We start from the raw sequence: 12,865 nt of genomic DNA on the forward strand, positions 1-12,865 counted from the left end.
GTGGTTTAGACCTGACTGCAACTGATTTTTTTTTTTTGCCTCCAGGGTTATTGCTGGGTCTATGAATCCACTGCTCCTGGAGGCCATTTTTCCCATTTTGTTACCCTTGTTGTCATTATTATTGTTGTTGTCATTGCTGCTGTTGTAGGATAGGGCAGAGGGAAATTGGGGGGTGCAGAGAGGGGGAAAGATAGACACCTGCAGACCTGCTTCACCTTTTGTGAAGCGACTCCCCTGCAGGTGGGGAGCTGGGATCCTTACTCTAGTCCTTGTGTTTTGCACCATGTGTACTTAACCTGCTGCGCTACTGCCCAACCCCCTGCAAGTTATGTTCTGATCAGTGAAGAGGGGAAGGAGGCCTGCAAGCCAGTCCAGCAACCTTGCGGGGAGAGCTTGAGGCAAGAGAGAGGAATTGGGGGCAGGCTGGGGTGCACCTGTAGAGGTCCTTGAAGCTCCCTCACTCTACTGGTGTGCTCTGCTTCTTCCTGAGGCTCTGCATTTCCCTCTTCACAGAGGTGTACTTTCTGTCTGTCCAGACTCTGAACTGCAAAAAAAGTGTACTTACACGCCCACCACCCCACATGATCTGTACTGAAGAAGTGTCCTCTCCCCCACTTTGAGATTAAGGTGATAACAGGAGTTTTGGTCTGGGGTCAGAGGGCACCACAACATGAATATGATGAATGCCTAGAGAAGCAGAGAGACCACACAATATTTATTTTTAAATAATAAATAGTGGCAGAGGAAATACAGAAAGGAAGCATTCATGAAATTAATTCACTCAAGTGCTTTCAAACATAAAATGTAAAAGACCAATAAGTCTGGTCTGATCTCAAAACAGATTTGGGATGCATTGGATCGACCTTCTTGTGGTGCATCCCGTGAGTACCCATTCATTGGGGAAACTGACGATCCTTCCTAGCCGACTGAATCCACATGGATCCCAGTCACTTTCAAAGCCAGCAACAAGCAGCTCCTGACAGCTTTCAACCTGACGCTGTTGACTGGCTACGGAAGAAGGGCAAATGCTAGAAGAAGAAAACAGATTTTATAGAGGTTCAACAACAGTTTAAACATGGTCCCGTGCTATTTCAGAAGGGAAGGGAGGAGTATGGCTTCTTGTTGTTTGTGAATTCCAAAATACACAGTCAGGGATCATTCAGGAATACAAAACCACTGCTTCATAGGACACTGAAATGTCCAAAGGCAAGTTCAAGGTAGATGTACAAGCTAGCTTAGGTATGTATGGAGTCTTTCTGTTTGTGAGCACATCCAATTCTCTGGAAACTAAGTAATCTTATATCTTCAGATTCAGAATGAGGACACCAGATCTAATATATTTATAAACCCAGTAAATTTCAGATGTTTTCTGGACTTTGCATCTTCCCTGCTCAAATTACACCCCAAAAATAAATAAATAAAAATTAAAAAAATCACACCAAATGAACTGGCTCAAGTGCTTTTAAGGACTGATTTCCATTCTAGAATGAATTGGAGTTTTCCTAAGCTACCCATTTGTCTTCACAAGTTAGGTGGCATTTTATTTTATCTTGATGCCATACAAAGAAAATCCATCTGGGAAAGTATTAGTCTCGGGAAAATTCTTGTTTGTTGGAGAAAAAAAAAGCCCCCTGAGGACTGTGCACACCTCTAGCCTCTGAGAGTGGGACTTGCAGGATTCATAGGACAGCCCCCTTTTCCTAATGGACAACTCCCTTCTCCTGCTGGATACCATCCTTCTCCTGCTGGATACCATCCTTCTCCTGCTGGAGGTCCTCTGGACCCTCTAGGTGTAACTGTCCTTGGGCACTGGGCCCCTGCTGCCCGGTCTTGCTCTCTGGCCGAGCAGAGCTGGAAAGGTCAATGGCCACCTCTTCTGAGTCCCCCTCAGGGCTGGCTTCTTCTACACTGTCCTGGGGACCTGTCAGCTGGTTCGACCCCTCTCTGAGGTGGCCAGAGCCCCAGAGTCCTGTCAGCTTTTCCTCACTTCCTTGTTTCTTCATCAGGCTTGTAGATTTTCTGTGCATCCCTTACAAAAGAAATGGGTAAAATTAAAATATGTGTTTCTAAGTTCAGCAAATAAGGAAATCTCTCTCATATCATTGTTTGCTGAATCCCATTAGGATTGCCCTTGCCAGCACTTGTCTCCAGTGTTTTCTTTTAATGTTTTTAAAATTTTATCAATAAGTTTTTTATTATTTATTTTCCCTTTTGTTTCCCTTGTTTTTTTATTGTTGTTGTAGTTATTATTATTATTGTTGTTGTTATTGTTGGGTAGGATAGAGAGAAATGGAGAGAGGAGGGGAAGATAGAGAGGGGGAGAGAAAGATAGACACCTGCAGACCTGCTTCACCACTCATGAAGTGACCCCCCCTGCAGGTGGGGAGCCAGGGCTTGAACTGGGATCCTTAGGCTGGTCCTTGTGCTTTGCACCACGTGCACTTAACCCACTGCGCTACTGCCTGACTCCCTGTTTGGTATATTTTATATGCATGAGAGATGCAGAGGGAAAGACTCAGAAACACCAGAGCACTCAGCTCTGGCTTATAGTGGTGCTGAAATATTGAACAGTCAGTATTTCAGAATCATATTTCATATATGCAACTATGCCATCCCATTATTATTATTATTATTTATTATTATTATTTAATTTGATAGGAGAGAGAGAAATGGAGAGGGTGGGGAGAAGTAGAGGGGAAGCAAGAAAAGGAGACAACTATGTGCTTTGTGCTTCACTGTTCTGAAGCTTCCTCCTGTAGGCATCCTTGCCCATAATTAACGTGTGTGCTTAGCCAGGTGTGCCACCACCCGGCCCCATCCCATTCTTTTTTCTTTTTTTTTAATATTTATTTTATTTATTTATTTCCTTTTGTTGCCCTTGTTGTTTTATTGTTGTAGTTATTATTGTTGTTGTCGTTGTTGGATAGAACAGAGAGAAATGGAGAGAGGAAGGGGAAGACAGAGAGGAGGAGAGAAAGATAGACACCTGCAGACCTGCTTCACCGCCTGTGAAGCGACTCCCCTGCAGGTGGGGAGCCGGGGTTCGAACCGGGATCCTTATGCCGGTCCTTGTGCTTTGCGCCACCTGCGCTTAGCCCGCTGCACTACAGCCCGACTCCCTCCATCCCATTCTTTAAAGCTATGCAGACACACACTGAGAAGTTTCCATGAAATACAATGCAAGTGGCCAGGGGATGAGCCCTTGCAGTCTGTGAAAGACCAGACAGGATATTCTGCACGTGAATGTCGGGGAGATTGGTTGTGCCCTGCAAACGGCTGGTCCATGGGGGCTCTGGCCTCTGGGCCCCCTCCTCACCTAGCAGCCCTCCCAGGCCCTGCCCTCCCAGGCCCCTTCCCTCACCCACCAGCCCCGGCTGGTCCCAGTGGACCCCTTGCCCTCCAAGAGCCCCTCCTTACCCAGCAGCCAGGGCGCACAGGAGCCTGCAGGGGTTGGGCAGGAGCCAAGCAGTGCAGCAGGCAGCGGCAGGCAGTGGCGCACCATGGCTCCGTATAGGCCATACTGGGCCATCAGACTGCAGCCGCCCCAGCGCTTCTCCCGCTTCCTCCACTTGGCCCTCCGGTTCTGAAACCACACCTGTTCAGAGGCAAGAGAGGTGTGATGGCATGTAGATGCAGACACGACGCTTCTGGGGTCTCCGGGCACAGCTGTCCCTTAGCAAAGCCCCACTCAGGGAGCTGTCAGGACCCAGACCTCTGGGACTCGAGCCTGTCCAGTTACAGGGCATGTCATTGGGACTGTGACACCCACCTCACTATGAAGTGACCCCCCTCCCACACAGGTGGGGAGCTGGGGGCTCAAATCTGGATCCTTATGCAGGTCCTTATGCTTTGTACTATGTGCGCTTAACCCAGTGCGCCACCAGCTGGCCCCCTGTTGCTATATTTTTGTATTACTACTTTTTTTTTTTTTTTTTTTTTTTTTACCAGAGCTCAGATTCTGCTTATAGTGGTACAGTGGACTGAACCTGGGACTTCTGAGCCTCAGGCACAAGGGTCTCTTTGTGTAATAATGCTGTTTCCTCTGCTATTGCTAAATTTTTGTATAGATTCCAGTTGCAGCATATTGTTGTGGAATTTTTTTTCCTCCAGGGTTATTGCTAGGGCTCGGTGCCTGTACTACGAATGCACTGCTCCTGGAGGCTATTTTTTCCCTTTTGTTGCCTTTGTTGTTTATCACTGTTGTTGTTATTGTTATTCTTATTGCTGTCGTTGTTGGATAGGACAGAGAGAAATCAAGAAAGGAGGGGAAGACAGAGAAGGGGAGAGAAAGATAGACACCTGCAAACCTGCTTCACCACTTGTAAGGTGACCCTCCTGCAGGTGGGGAGCTGGGGGCTCAAACTGGGATCCTTGCGCAGGTCCTTGCGTTTTGTGCCATGTGCACTTAACCCACTGCGCTACCGCCCAGCCCCCTGTTGTGGAATTTTTAAAGAGTGACCGCATCAAGATGATATGTGAAGGTCTCAGAAGGCAGCCTCTAGGGATAAACTAAAGGCAGACTTCAGCAATCGGGGTACTGCAGCTCAGGGAGCGGTGGGGCTGTGGGGGCTGTCTGTGTGACTCACATGCTCTCAGCAGTGTCTCAAGGAGAGAGGAAAGACCTGGTACCTGTATTCGGTCTTCAGGAAGTTCAGTCTTCAGGGCCAGCATCTCCCGGGCATATACATCAGGGTAGTGGGCTTCACTGAAGGCCTTTTCCAGTTCCTCCAGCTGGTGGGTGGTGAACACAGTCCTGTCAGGAAGTGAGTAAAGTACCTGTGGGCACAAGGGGGCTTCCTCCACTCAGAGGGCCCCACATATGTGTCTCCATCTCTCCACACCACAGATGACCACCCTGCTCTTTGACCTTTCACCCCATGATAACAGGACCCCCAACTCTGCTTGATTAGGCTCTGCAGGGCTCAAAAGTTTGGTTCAGAAAGAAAACAGTTTATTAGGTCTTTTCCCCTGCTGAATGTCATACTTATTCTAAGAATTTGATTTTACTTTTTAAAAATATTATATGGGGGGAGGGGGAGAGATCCGAGCCCTGTTCATCTTTGACTCATGGTTCTGGGGATTGAACCTGGGGCCTCAGAGTCTCAGACATGCTGCCTCTCTGTCCCACATTTTATTTCTTTTCATGAGAAAGAGAGAGAAATATTGAGGAAGACAGAGAGAGCTAAAAAGCCCTGCTCAGCTCGAGCTGATGGTGGTGCTGGGAATTGATCCTGGGACCTCAGCCTCAGACATGAAAACCTTTTGCAGAACCACTGTGTTGTCTCCCAGCCCAGGAAATGGGTTTTAAAAGTTCACAGAATCATGTCTTTATGCTAGAGCATCGTGCTCCTGATAAATGCAGCACTTCCTGCTGCTAGTCATGAGCTCCACCATCACCCACACTCTTAGATGCTGAGTTCCAGGACAAAGCCATGAAAGGAGTAGGCCCCATACCTGTGCCGCCGCTTCTTCCTCTTGCCCAGACCAGGAGATGCCTTTGGGTCGCTCCTGTCTTCAGAGGGGCTCTCCTCATCTGCCAGCACAAAAACAAATGCAAGACTTTATAAAGATGAGCATATCTTTCACTTGAAGAATGAAAGCTAAGGGTGGGGAGATACAGAATGGTTATGCAGACTTTCACACTCTGGGCTGCAAGTCCCAAGTTCAATCCTCCTCCTCAACCCCTTCAAGACCACCATATGCCAGAACTGAACAGTGATGTGGTAAAAGCAAAAAAGAATTCAAGCTGTGCACTGGGCAAGAAATGTGAACACTCACCAACACAGCACTCTCACCCCTCAGTGGTGCTACCTGGCTTGTGGGTAGCACTATTCACACTTCACAGTTTTTCTCTAGGTAGTTGCTGTTATTATCTTTTTTTACAGATGAAGAAACAGGAGTGCAGAGAGATCAAGAACCTAACCCAAGGCCACACAGGTAATAAACAGGAACTCAAAGCCCGGACTCTGAAGGCAAAGTGACTGAGCCACTAGTGCATTCATCTCCCGTCTCCACTTAGCTTCCTGCCTCTCCCTCCTGCTTCCAGCTTTCTCCTCCTGAGCAGTAACCAAGCTCCTCAGAGAGGCGGCAGGCTGGAGAGTATTGTCAGCTGCTCCCTCCCCTGCTCCATCAGCTCTGAAAGTTCCCATCCCTTTCAAAGTCTCATTGCCACCTTCTCTGCCCTATGAGCTGCATAGAGGAAAGAGGTGCGTTTGAAGCCAAGTGGGGACAGTGAGATGAGCTAGGCTATGTTTCCAGAACCCACCAGGCAGCACTACTCTTTCAGCACCCCCGGGTGGAAAGTGCGGGGGGGGGGGGGGGGGGGCTTTCCAACCCTTGGGAGTACTAGGGGCCATGTGTGCTCCCCACCCCAGCTCCTGTGACCCGGGGACAGTAGTTGCTGTGTCCCCCTAAGCAGCATCCCCTAACCTGGGGACAGTGGAGGACAGCCCCAGTTGACCTGGGTGCAATGGAAGCCGCTTACCTGCCGTCCAGGCGCTGTCCCCCTGCTCCGGGCGGCTCTGGAGCTGGGGGATCGGGGGCTGTGACCCCTGGGGCGGCAGCAGCTGCGGTGGGCTGGGTGTCCTGGCGGTCGGGGGGAGGCCGAGCCCCAAGGGTAGCGCTGGGCAGCCACCCGGTCCTCCAGCTCCCCGCCCCCCGGCCCCCGGCCCTGGCCCTGGCCCTCCAGCCCCCCACTCCGGCAGCTCTGCCTCCAAGCCCAGAAGGTCTGTGATAGCAAAGCCCCGGGGACGCCGGCCGGGTGGGCTGCGGGGCGCCAGCGCCCTGCTCCCCCCGTGGGCAGCCGCGTCCCGGCCGGTCATGCTGGTCAGTGTCCCCTGGTGGCCCAGTGCTTTATGTGGCCGCTGCCGTCGGGGGTTGATGATGGTAGGAGAGCGCCCATGGGCCGCCCCCCATGTCTTCTCCCCGCCCCCAGCTGTCCTCACCCCCCACTGTTCCCCTCCCCAGCCCCCAGCTGTCCCTGCAGTCCATCTTGTGTCCCCGTAGCCCACTGCGTGCCCGCCCCTCCCTCCAGGCCCGAGGGCGGACTCACAGCTGCCCAGCCCCTCCCAGGACCGCCACCCACCCCCTAGGACAACCCCCTCCCAATAACCGACACGACTGTCCACAAGGCACCCCCACCACGACCAGCAGCCTCAGAGTCTCCCCAGACAGCTCAGGGGCAGAGCCAGCCACCAGCAAGTCCACCTAGGACCCCAGACCTTGGACTCTTGCCCCCACAAGACAAGGCGGAGGTGGGCGGGGGCAGGGGCTGGAGTGCACCGCCGAGCCTCGAGCCTCGAGCAGGTGTGCAGACTCCGCAGGCACTTAGGAAAGTCAGCCACAGAGGGATGGCGACAAGCAATGAGCAGGTGTTTTACCTGACCTGCTGAACCGCAGAGGCTGGGGAGAGGACCGGAGTTCGGGGGCGCCTTTCTCTCCGGGTCAGCGCATCTTAGAGCAGACTGCACTCGCCGCCGTGCCCACTGCCCAGGGTGTCACTGCCCACTCCCCAGGCCCCAGAGCCAGGTGTTCACAGGCCAGGGTGACAGGCCAGCTTGGCAGTCAGGGCTCTCAGCCTCTATCCCCACTGAACTAACAGACCAGACGGGCTTCCGACCTACCATTTTAGAGGCCTTGCATTCACTTCCCATCACTAAAGGGAGTCCCAAGCAGCCCTGCAAGCTGTCTCTGGATTAGCAAAACAATGACTTTCCTGGGGGAAGGGTGATTGTTCTTTCAGTCCTGAGTTGGGGGGGGGAGGGAGAAGGAGAAGGAAGAGAGGGGAGGGGAGGGGAGAAGGAGAGAAAGCAAGAGGAGGGGGGGAGGGAATGCAAAGGGAAGAGATAAAAGGGGAGGGAAGGAAAGAGAAAGGGAAGGGAGAGGAGGAGAGGGCAGGGAGGGGATGATTTGAACTGGGTTGGGGAGAGAAGGGGAGGTCAGGTGAGCAGCTGTGGGCGCAGGTGTGGAGTCCTAGACTCTTGCACCCCCCAGGTCCATTTCTTGGTTGGGGGAGGTGTGGAGGTGCAGGGTGTAAGGAGGGACCCTGGGGACACAGACCAAGTGGTCCCAGCCTAGATCTGGTGGTATTCCTAGAGTTTTCCAACTTCCTTCACTCCTGACACCAATCCCCAGCCCAAACACTTCATGCATCCAGACTCCCAAGTACCCATTTCAGTCTCAACATTTACTCCTGAAGTCACCTCCCAGATAAACTCCTTTTCCTGCAGTGCTTGACTGAAGAATCTACTTCTGGAGAAACCAAAACACAACACAGCATTTCCTGGACTCCCTTTCCTCTGCTGTGGACTGTTTAAAATTTTTTTAAATTTTATTTATTTATTTTTTTGAGAGAGATGCAGAGAGAGAGAAACACCAGAGCACTGCTCAGCTCTGGCTTATGGTAGTGCGGAGGATTGAACCTGGGATTGAGCCTCAGGCATGAGAGTCTGTTTGCATAACCATTATGCTATCTCCCCTGCCCCGAAAAAATTTTTTCTAACCTTTATTTATTTATTGGACAGAGACTGCCAGAAATTAAGAGGAAGGGAAAGACAGAGAGGGAGAGAGAGACACCTGTAGTACTGTTTCACCACTTAGGAAGCTTTTCCCCTGTAGGTGGGGACTGAGGAGTTGAACCCAGGTCCTTGCACATTGTAACATGTGACCTCAACCAGGTGCACCACCACCTGGCCCTTGCCATCGACTGTTAAGCCTGTCTTCAGCTGAGGCCATGCTTGGAAGCCCAGACTCACATCACATCTGTCCAAGGGTCTCCCCAGAACACTGAAATAGTCCCCCTCTGGACTGAGCTTCCCCAAGTCCTCTTCTCCACACAGAGGGCCAAAATGCTCAGTGCTGTCCTAACCTCTCAATGTTCCCCCAACTCCCAGCTGTCTTCAGGTATAAAAGAAAAGCCACCTGGGCCACTGTGGTAGTTAATGACTCTGGACATTCAAAAAAAATTTTGTTTTTGTCGGGGTCTCTGGCGGGGTGATCTCCAGGGGAAAGGTAACAGACCTCGTGCAAGAGGACAACACGAAGTAAAAGACACTGGGGAGCCCTTCACCATACTCAGAACTCGTTTATCAGCAGGTGGACATGAGTTAAATAGAAAACCAAACAAAGGGAATTATTATTGAAATATGTCAGAAATTACAGGTTTCTTAAAGGTTGGCTTGCCCCTATGATAGGGGGCTGGTACGACAAGAATTGATGCAGATACATAAAGGTCAAAATAATTAGTCTCCTCATGCAGGCATTTAACTACCCAAAGGCATTTGAGGGGAGGAGAGGGGTTGAACCAGTTAAGGCAAAATAGAGAGAAGATAAGCAAGGCTTGATGCAAATTGAAGACATCAAAGGGTACTGCTAGGAGTGTGTGATAAGGTGTGTTCTTCTGTGATCAGAAGGTGACTTTGAGTAAGTGAATCTTAAAGTAGGCAGTTAATGGGGAGAAGTATTGGGGTTTCTGTGGGCTTGAGAGACTAACAAGGCAAGCTTAGTCTGGGAGAGTTTTTCCCTCTTGGCTCACCTCTATGAGGAGAGAGACTTACCAGCGGGGTATCTATTCAGACCTCCATCCAAGGATGGGAGAGCTCCCCTATGCTCTACCAAGCTATCACATAGTCCCAACATGTTTTAATATTTATTTTACCTTTTGTTGCCCTTGTTTTATTGTAGTTATTATTGTTGTTGTTATTGATGTCATTGCTGTTGGACAGGACAGAGAGAAATGGAGAGAGGAGGGGAAGACAGAGAGGGGGAGAGAAAGATAGACACCTGCAGACCTGCTTCACCACTTGTGAAATGACTCCCCTGCAGGTGGGGAGCCGGGGGCTCGAACCAAGAACCTTACACAGGTCCTTGTGCTTAACCCACTGTGCTACCGCCTGACTCCCCCCTCCCTTTTTTTTTCTTTTTAATGACTCTGGACTTTTACTACGAGCAGATCATCAAAATGACTACCTTGATTCCAACTACAGCTCTGTGTGGAGGTGATCTCATTGTCTACATCTTTCAGGCAAGAAAACAAAGATTCAGAGAAGTCAAATTATAATCACATTGCTCAAGGGCACCCCACAGCCAGGTGACTGAACCTGCATCTGAACCCAAACATTGTTCCACCAGAAGGACTGAGGCCTGGCTCTGAGTCCTCTCAGAGCTCTCAGCACTCCCCTACTGCCCACACAGGGGCCTGGATGGACTGGCACTTCCAAGAGGAAGTGACATTTCAGTCTAAGCTTAGTCAGTGTCCAGACAAAGTCTGAAGGACCCCAAAGAGGTAACCTCTATGGAAAACCAGAAGGAAATGCCCAAGCCTTGGATGTCCAGGGGTTGAAGGGGAAAGAGAGAGAAGTGAGGAGGAAGGTAGGGGGAGAGACACACTCCAGCACTGCTTCCCTCATTTAGGAGCATCTGCAGCATGGCTAGGGGCTTGAACTTGGGTCCCCACACATGGCAACCTGTGTGCTCTACTGAAGCAGTGAGTGTCTCATGGCTACTCTGCATTCCATGGCATCCTTTCTGCAGTTCCCTGCTGGATTTAACCTCATTCACACATTCATGATCTACCCATTTTCTCTATCCATCAGCCTGGGGGCAAAAAATTAAAAGGAAGGAAATTGATGGCACTTGGTTAACCTCTTAGCTGAATAAATCACCTGGCTGTGTCTTCTAGCTGAGAGTCCTGTCTAAGGTAGTTAGTTCCCTCCACCCTCACCCCCATCATCACTCCACAGGGACAGCATTCTATGAAGTACAGCCCTGCCTCCAGCCCCTCCTCCATGAGGCATTCTTAGCTCTCTCCTTCCCTGAGGAAACATTCCCATGGCCCACCAAGGTCCTCATGAATAAGTGCTCTACAGGAGTTGACAATCTAGACTCTCTCACAAAATTGGCTCAAAGCTGTGAGACAATTTCCAGTTTTGGTTGGTAATATATCTAAAAGAATTTCCATCAAGTACTTTTTCAATATGCTAAAAGAAAGACTAAGAAACTACTTGAAATAGCATTTCGCATCTAGTCATTAGTGTATTTTTCATTTTCAAGAAAGCCTCAGTGAAGAGGCTTAACTTCAACCCATCAAAAGACTTTTATTTGTACCAATTATTCCTTCACTTATAGGTAGCTGGATTATAGCAGCCACTGAGATCTTTGAGAGGTACTTGTTTATGGAAAAAAAAAACCCTACGAAACCAAGGTAACACTGAAAAACACACACTTAAGAAATGTTTCTGGGAGTCGGGTGGTAGCACAATGGTTGGGCGCACATGGCGCAAAGCGCAAGGACTGACGGAAGGATCCGGGTTCGAGCCCCTGGCTCCCCACCTACAGGGGAGTCGCTTCATAGGTGGTGAAGCAGGTCTGCAGGTGTCTGTCTTTCTCTCTCTCCCTCTCTGGCTCCCCCTCCTCTCTCCATTTCTCTCTGTTCTATCCAACAACGACAATGTCAATAACAACAACTATGAAAACTACAATAACTACAACAATGAAAACAACAAGGGCAACAAAAAAGGAAAATGAATAAATAAGTATATATTTTTTAAAAGGAAATGTTTCTGATGTCTTCAAAGAAAAAAATGAGTACACACTCTTCTTTTATTCTTTTTACTAGTGATTTAATATTGGCTTACAAAATTACAAGGTAACAGGGGCACAATTCCACACCATTCCCACCACCAGAGTTCTGTGTCCCCATTTCCACCATTAGATATTGCAGTAGTTCTCCCAAGGTCACAGATATTTCTATAACTGTCTGTCTGTCTATCTATGTTTTTATCTATTTTTACTATGGTCCTGCCTTCTCTTCCTTTCTGAGTCACACCTATACCTATTACTACTTCTGAATGTCCTTCCTTTTTCCTCTTCTCTCTCTTAAGTCCTAATGGAATTCGAGTTCAGAGCTCTTTGCTCATCTTCCCCCTAACATTTCTCCCACTCTGGGAGTATAGACCAACGCTTTTGAGGGGTGCAGAAGGTGAGTTCTGTCTTCTATAATTGTTTCTCCATTGGATATGGATATTGGCAGGTGGATCCATACTCCCAGCCTATTTCTATCTTTCCTTAGTTGGGTAAGGCTCTGGAGAGGTGAGATTCCCATACACATTCTGCCCAGGGAAATCAGGATGAAATCAGAGTAGCATCCTCAGTTTGGTGGCTGAAAGGCAGTTAAGATATAAAGCAGGACAGAATGTTTAATCAACAGGAACCAGGAAGCAGGAATAGAGCAGGTGAGAATAGGGATTTTAGGGTAACCCCCCCCCGTCTATATTCATCTCCTATATTATCTTAAAATGCTTAAAAGTAAAATGCATAACAGATAGACAGAAAAACAGATAAGCCAAGACAACTACAGAAAGGTTTCACTCATACGTGGAATATAAACAATTAAACACACAAATATAAAAAATAAAATGTAGACCAATTTTCAAGACTGTGGGAGAACTATAGTGGTTATAGGTGTGAGGATGGGGACACAGACCTTTGGTGACAGGAGTGATGAAATAAATAAAAACAAAAATAAAAGATGAATAAAAGCACCATTATTTCTTTGACAGGACAATGAATAAGCTAATATGCCATTAAAAAAGAAGAAGGAAGAAAGAAAGGAAGGAAGAGAAAGAAAGAAAAGCAGGTGAGCTTATGTGTCCCCTATAGGAATCGAATCTATAGTTACTTCTTTTCCTGACACATTTGGCACAGCCTCCCCACTTTGGGTATGGGGAAACTGATTCTACTGAAATGAAGCTGGTTTTCTCAAATTCAGGGACTTGGTTCCTAGATTATGCTTTAGGAATCCTCTGTATACACACACAGTGTAAATTCAACTAGCAGGGCCAATTGCTGATCTGGGCTTGAATACAGC

General features: G+C 48.8%; 1 protein-coding gene across 1 annotated transcript; it reads right to left on the bottom strand.

Moving 5' to 3' along the window:
* Window positions 1-1,700: 1,700 nt before the first annotated feature.
* Window positions 1,701-6,821, bottom strand: VSX1 (visual system homeobox 1). Its single transcript, XM_007538589.2, has 6 exons — window positions 6,697-6,821; window positions 6,485-6,585; window positions 5,455-5,533; window positions 4,630-4,753; window positions 3,418-3,595; window positions 1,701-2,029 (listed from the first exon to the last, which is right to left on the bottom strand). The coding sequence occupies exons 1-6, from the start codon at window positions 6,819-6,821 to the stop codon at window positions 1,701-1,703; spliced, it is 936 nt and encodes a 311-aa protein (XP_007538651.2).
* Between the last annotated feature and the right edge of the window lie 6,044 nt (window positions 6,822-12,865).

Source organism: Erinaceus europaeus, chromosome 1, assembly GCF_950295315.1.
Source record: "Erinaceus europaeus chromosome 1, mEriEur2.1, whole genome shotgun sequence".
Classification (NCBI taxonomy): domain Eukaryota; kingdom Metazoa; phylum Chordata; class Mammalia; order Eulipotyphla; family Erinaceidae; genus Erinaceus; species Erinaceus europaeus.

What these genes read in the sequence shown, in the direction of transcription:
- VSX1 (XM_007538589.2), bottom strand. Translation starts at nt 6,821, where the DNA reads ATGACCGGCCGGGACGCGGCTGCCCACGGGGGGAGCAGGGCGCTGGCG. An exon ending in AGGAAGAAGCGGCGGCACAG is followed by an intron (nt 4,754 to 5,454) that starts GTATGGGGCCTA and finishes ACTTCCTGACAG; the next exon opens with GACTGTGTTCACCACCCACC. An exon ending in TTCCTGAAGACCGAATACAG is followed by an intron (nt 3,596 to 4,629) that starts GTACCAGGTCTT and finishes GCCTCTGAACAG; the next exon opens with GTGTGGTTTCAGAACCGGAG.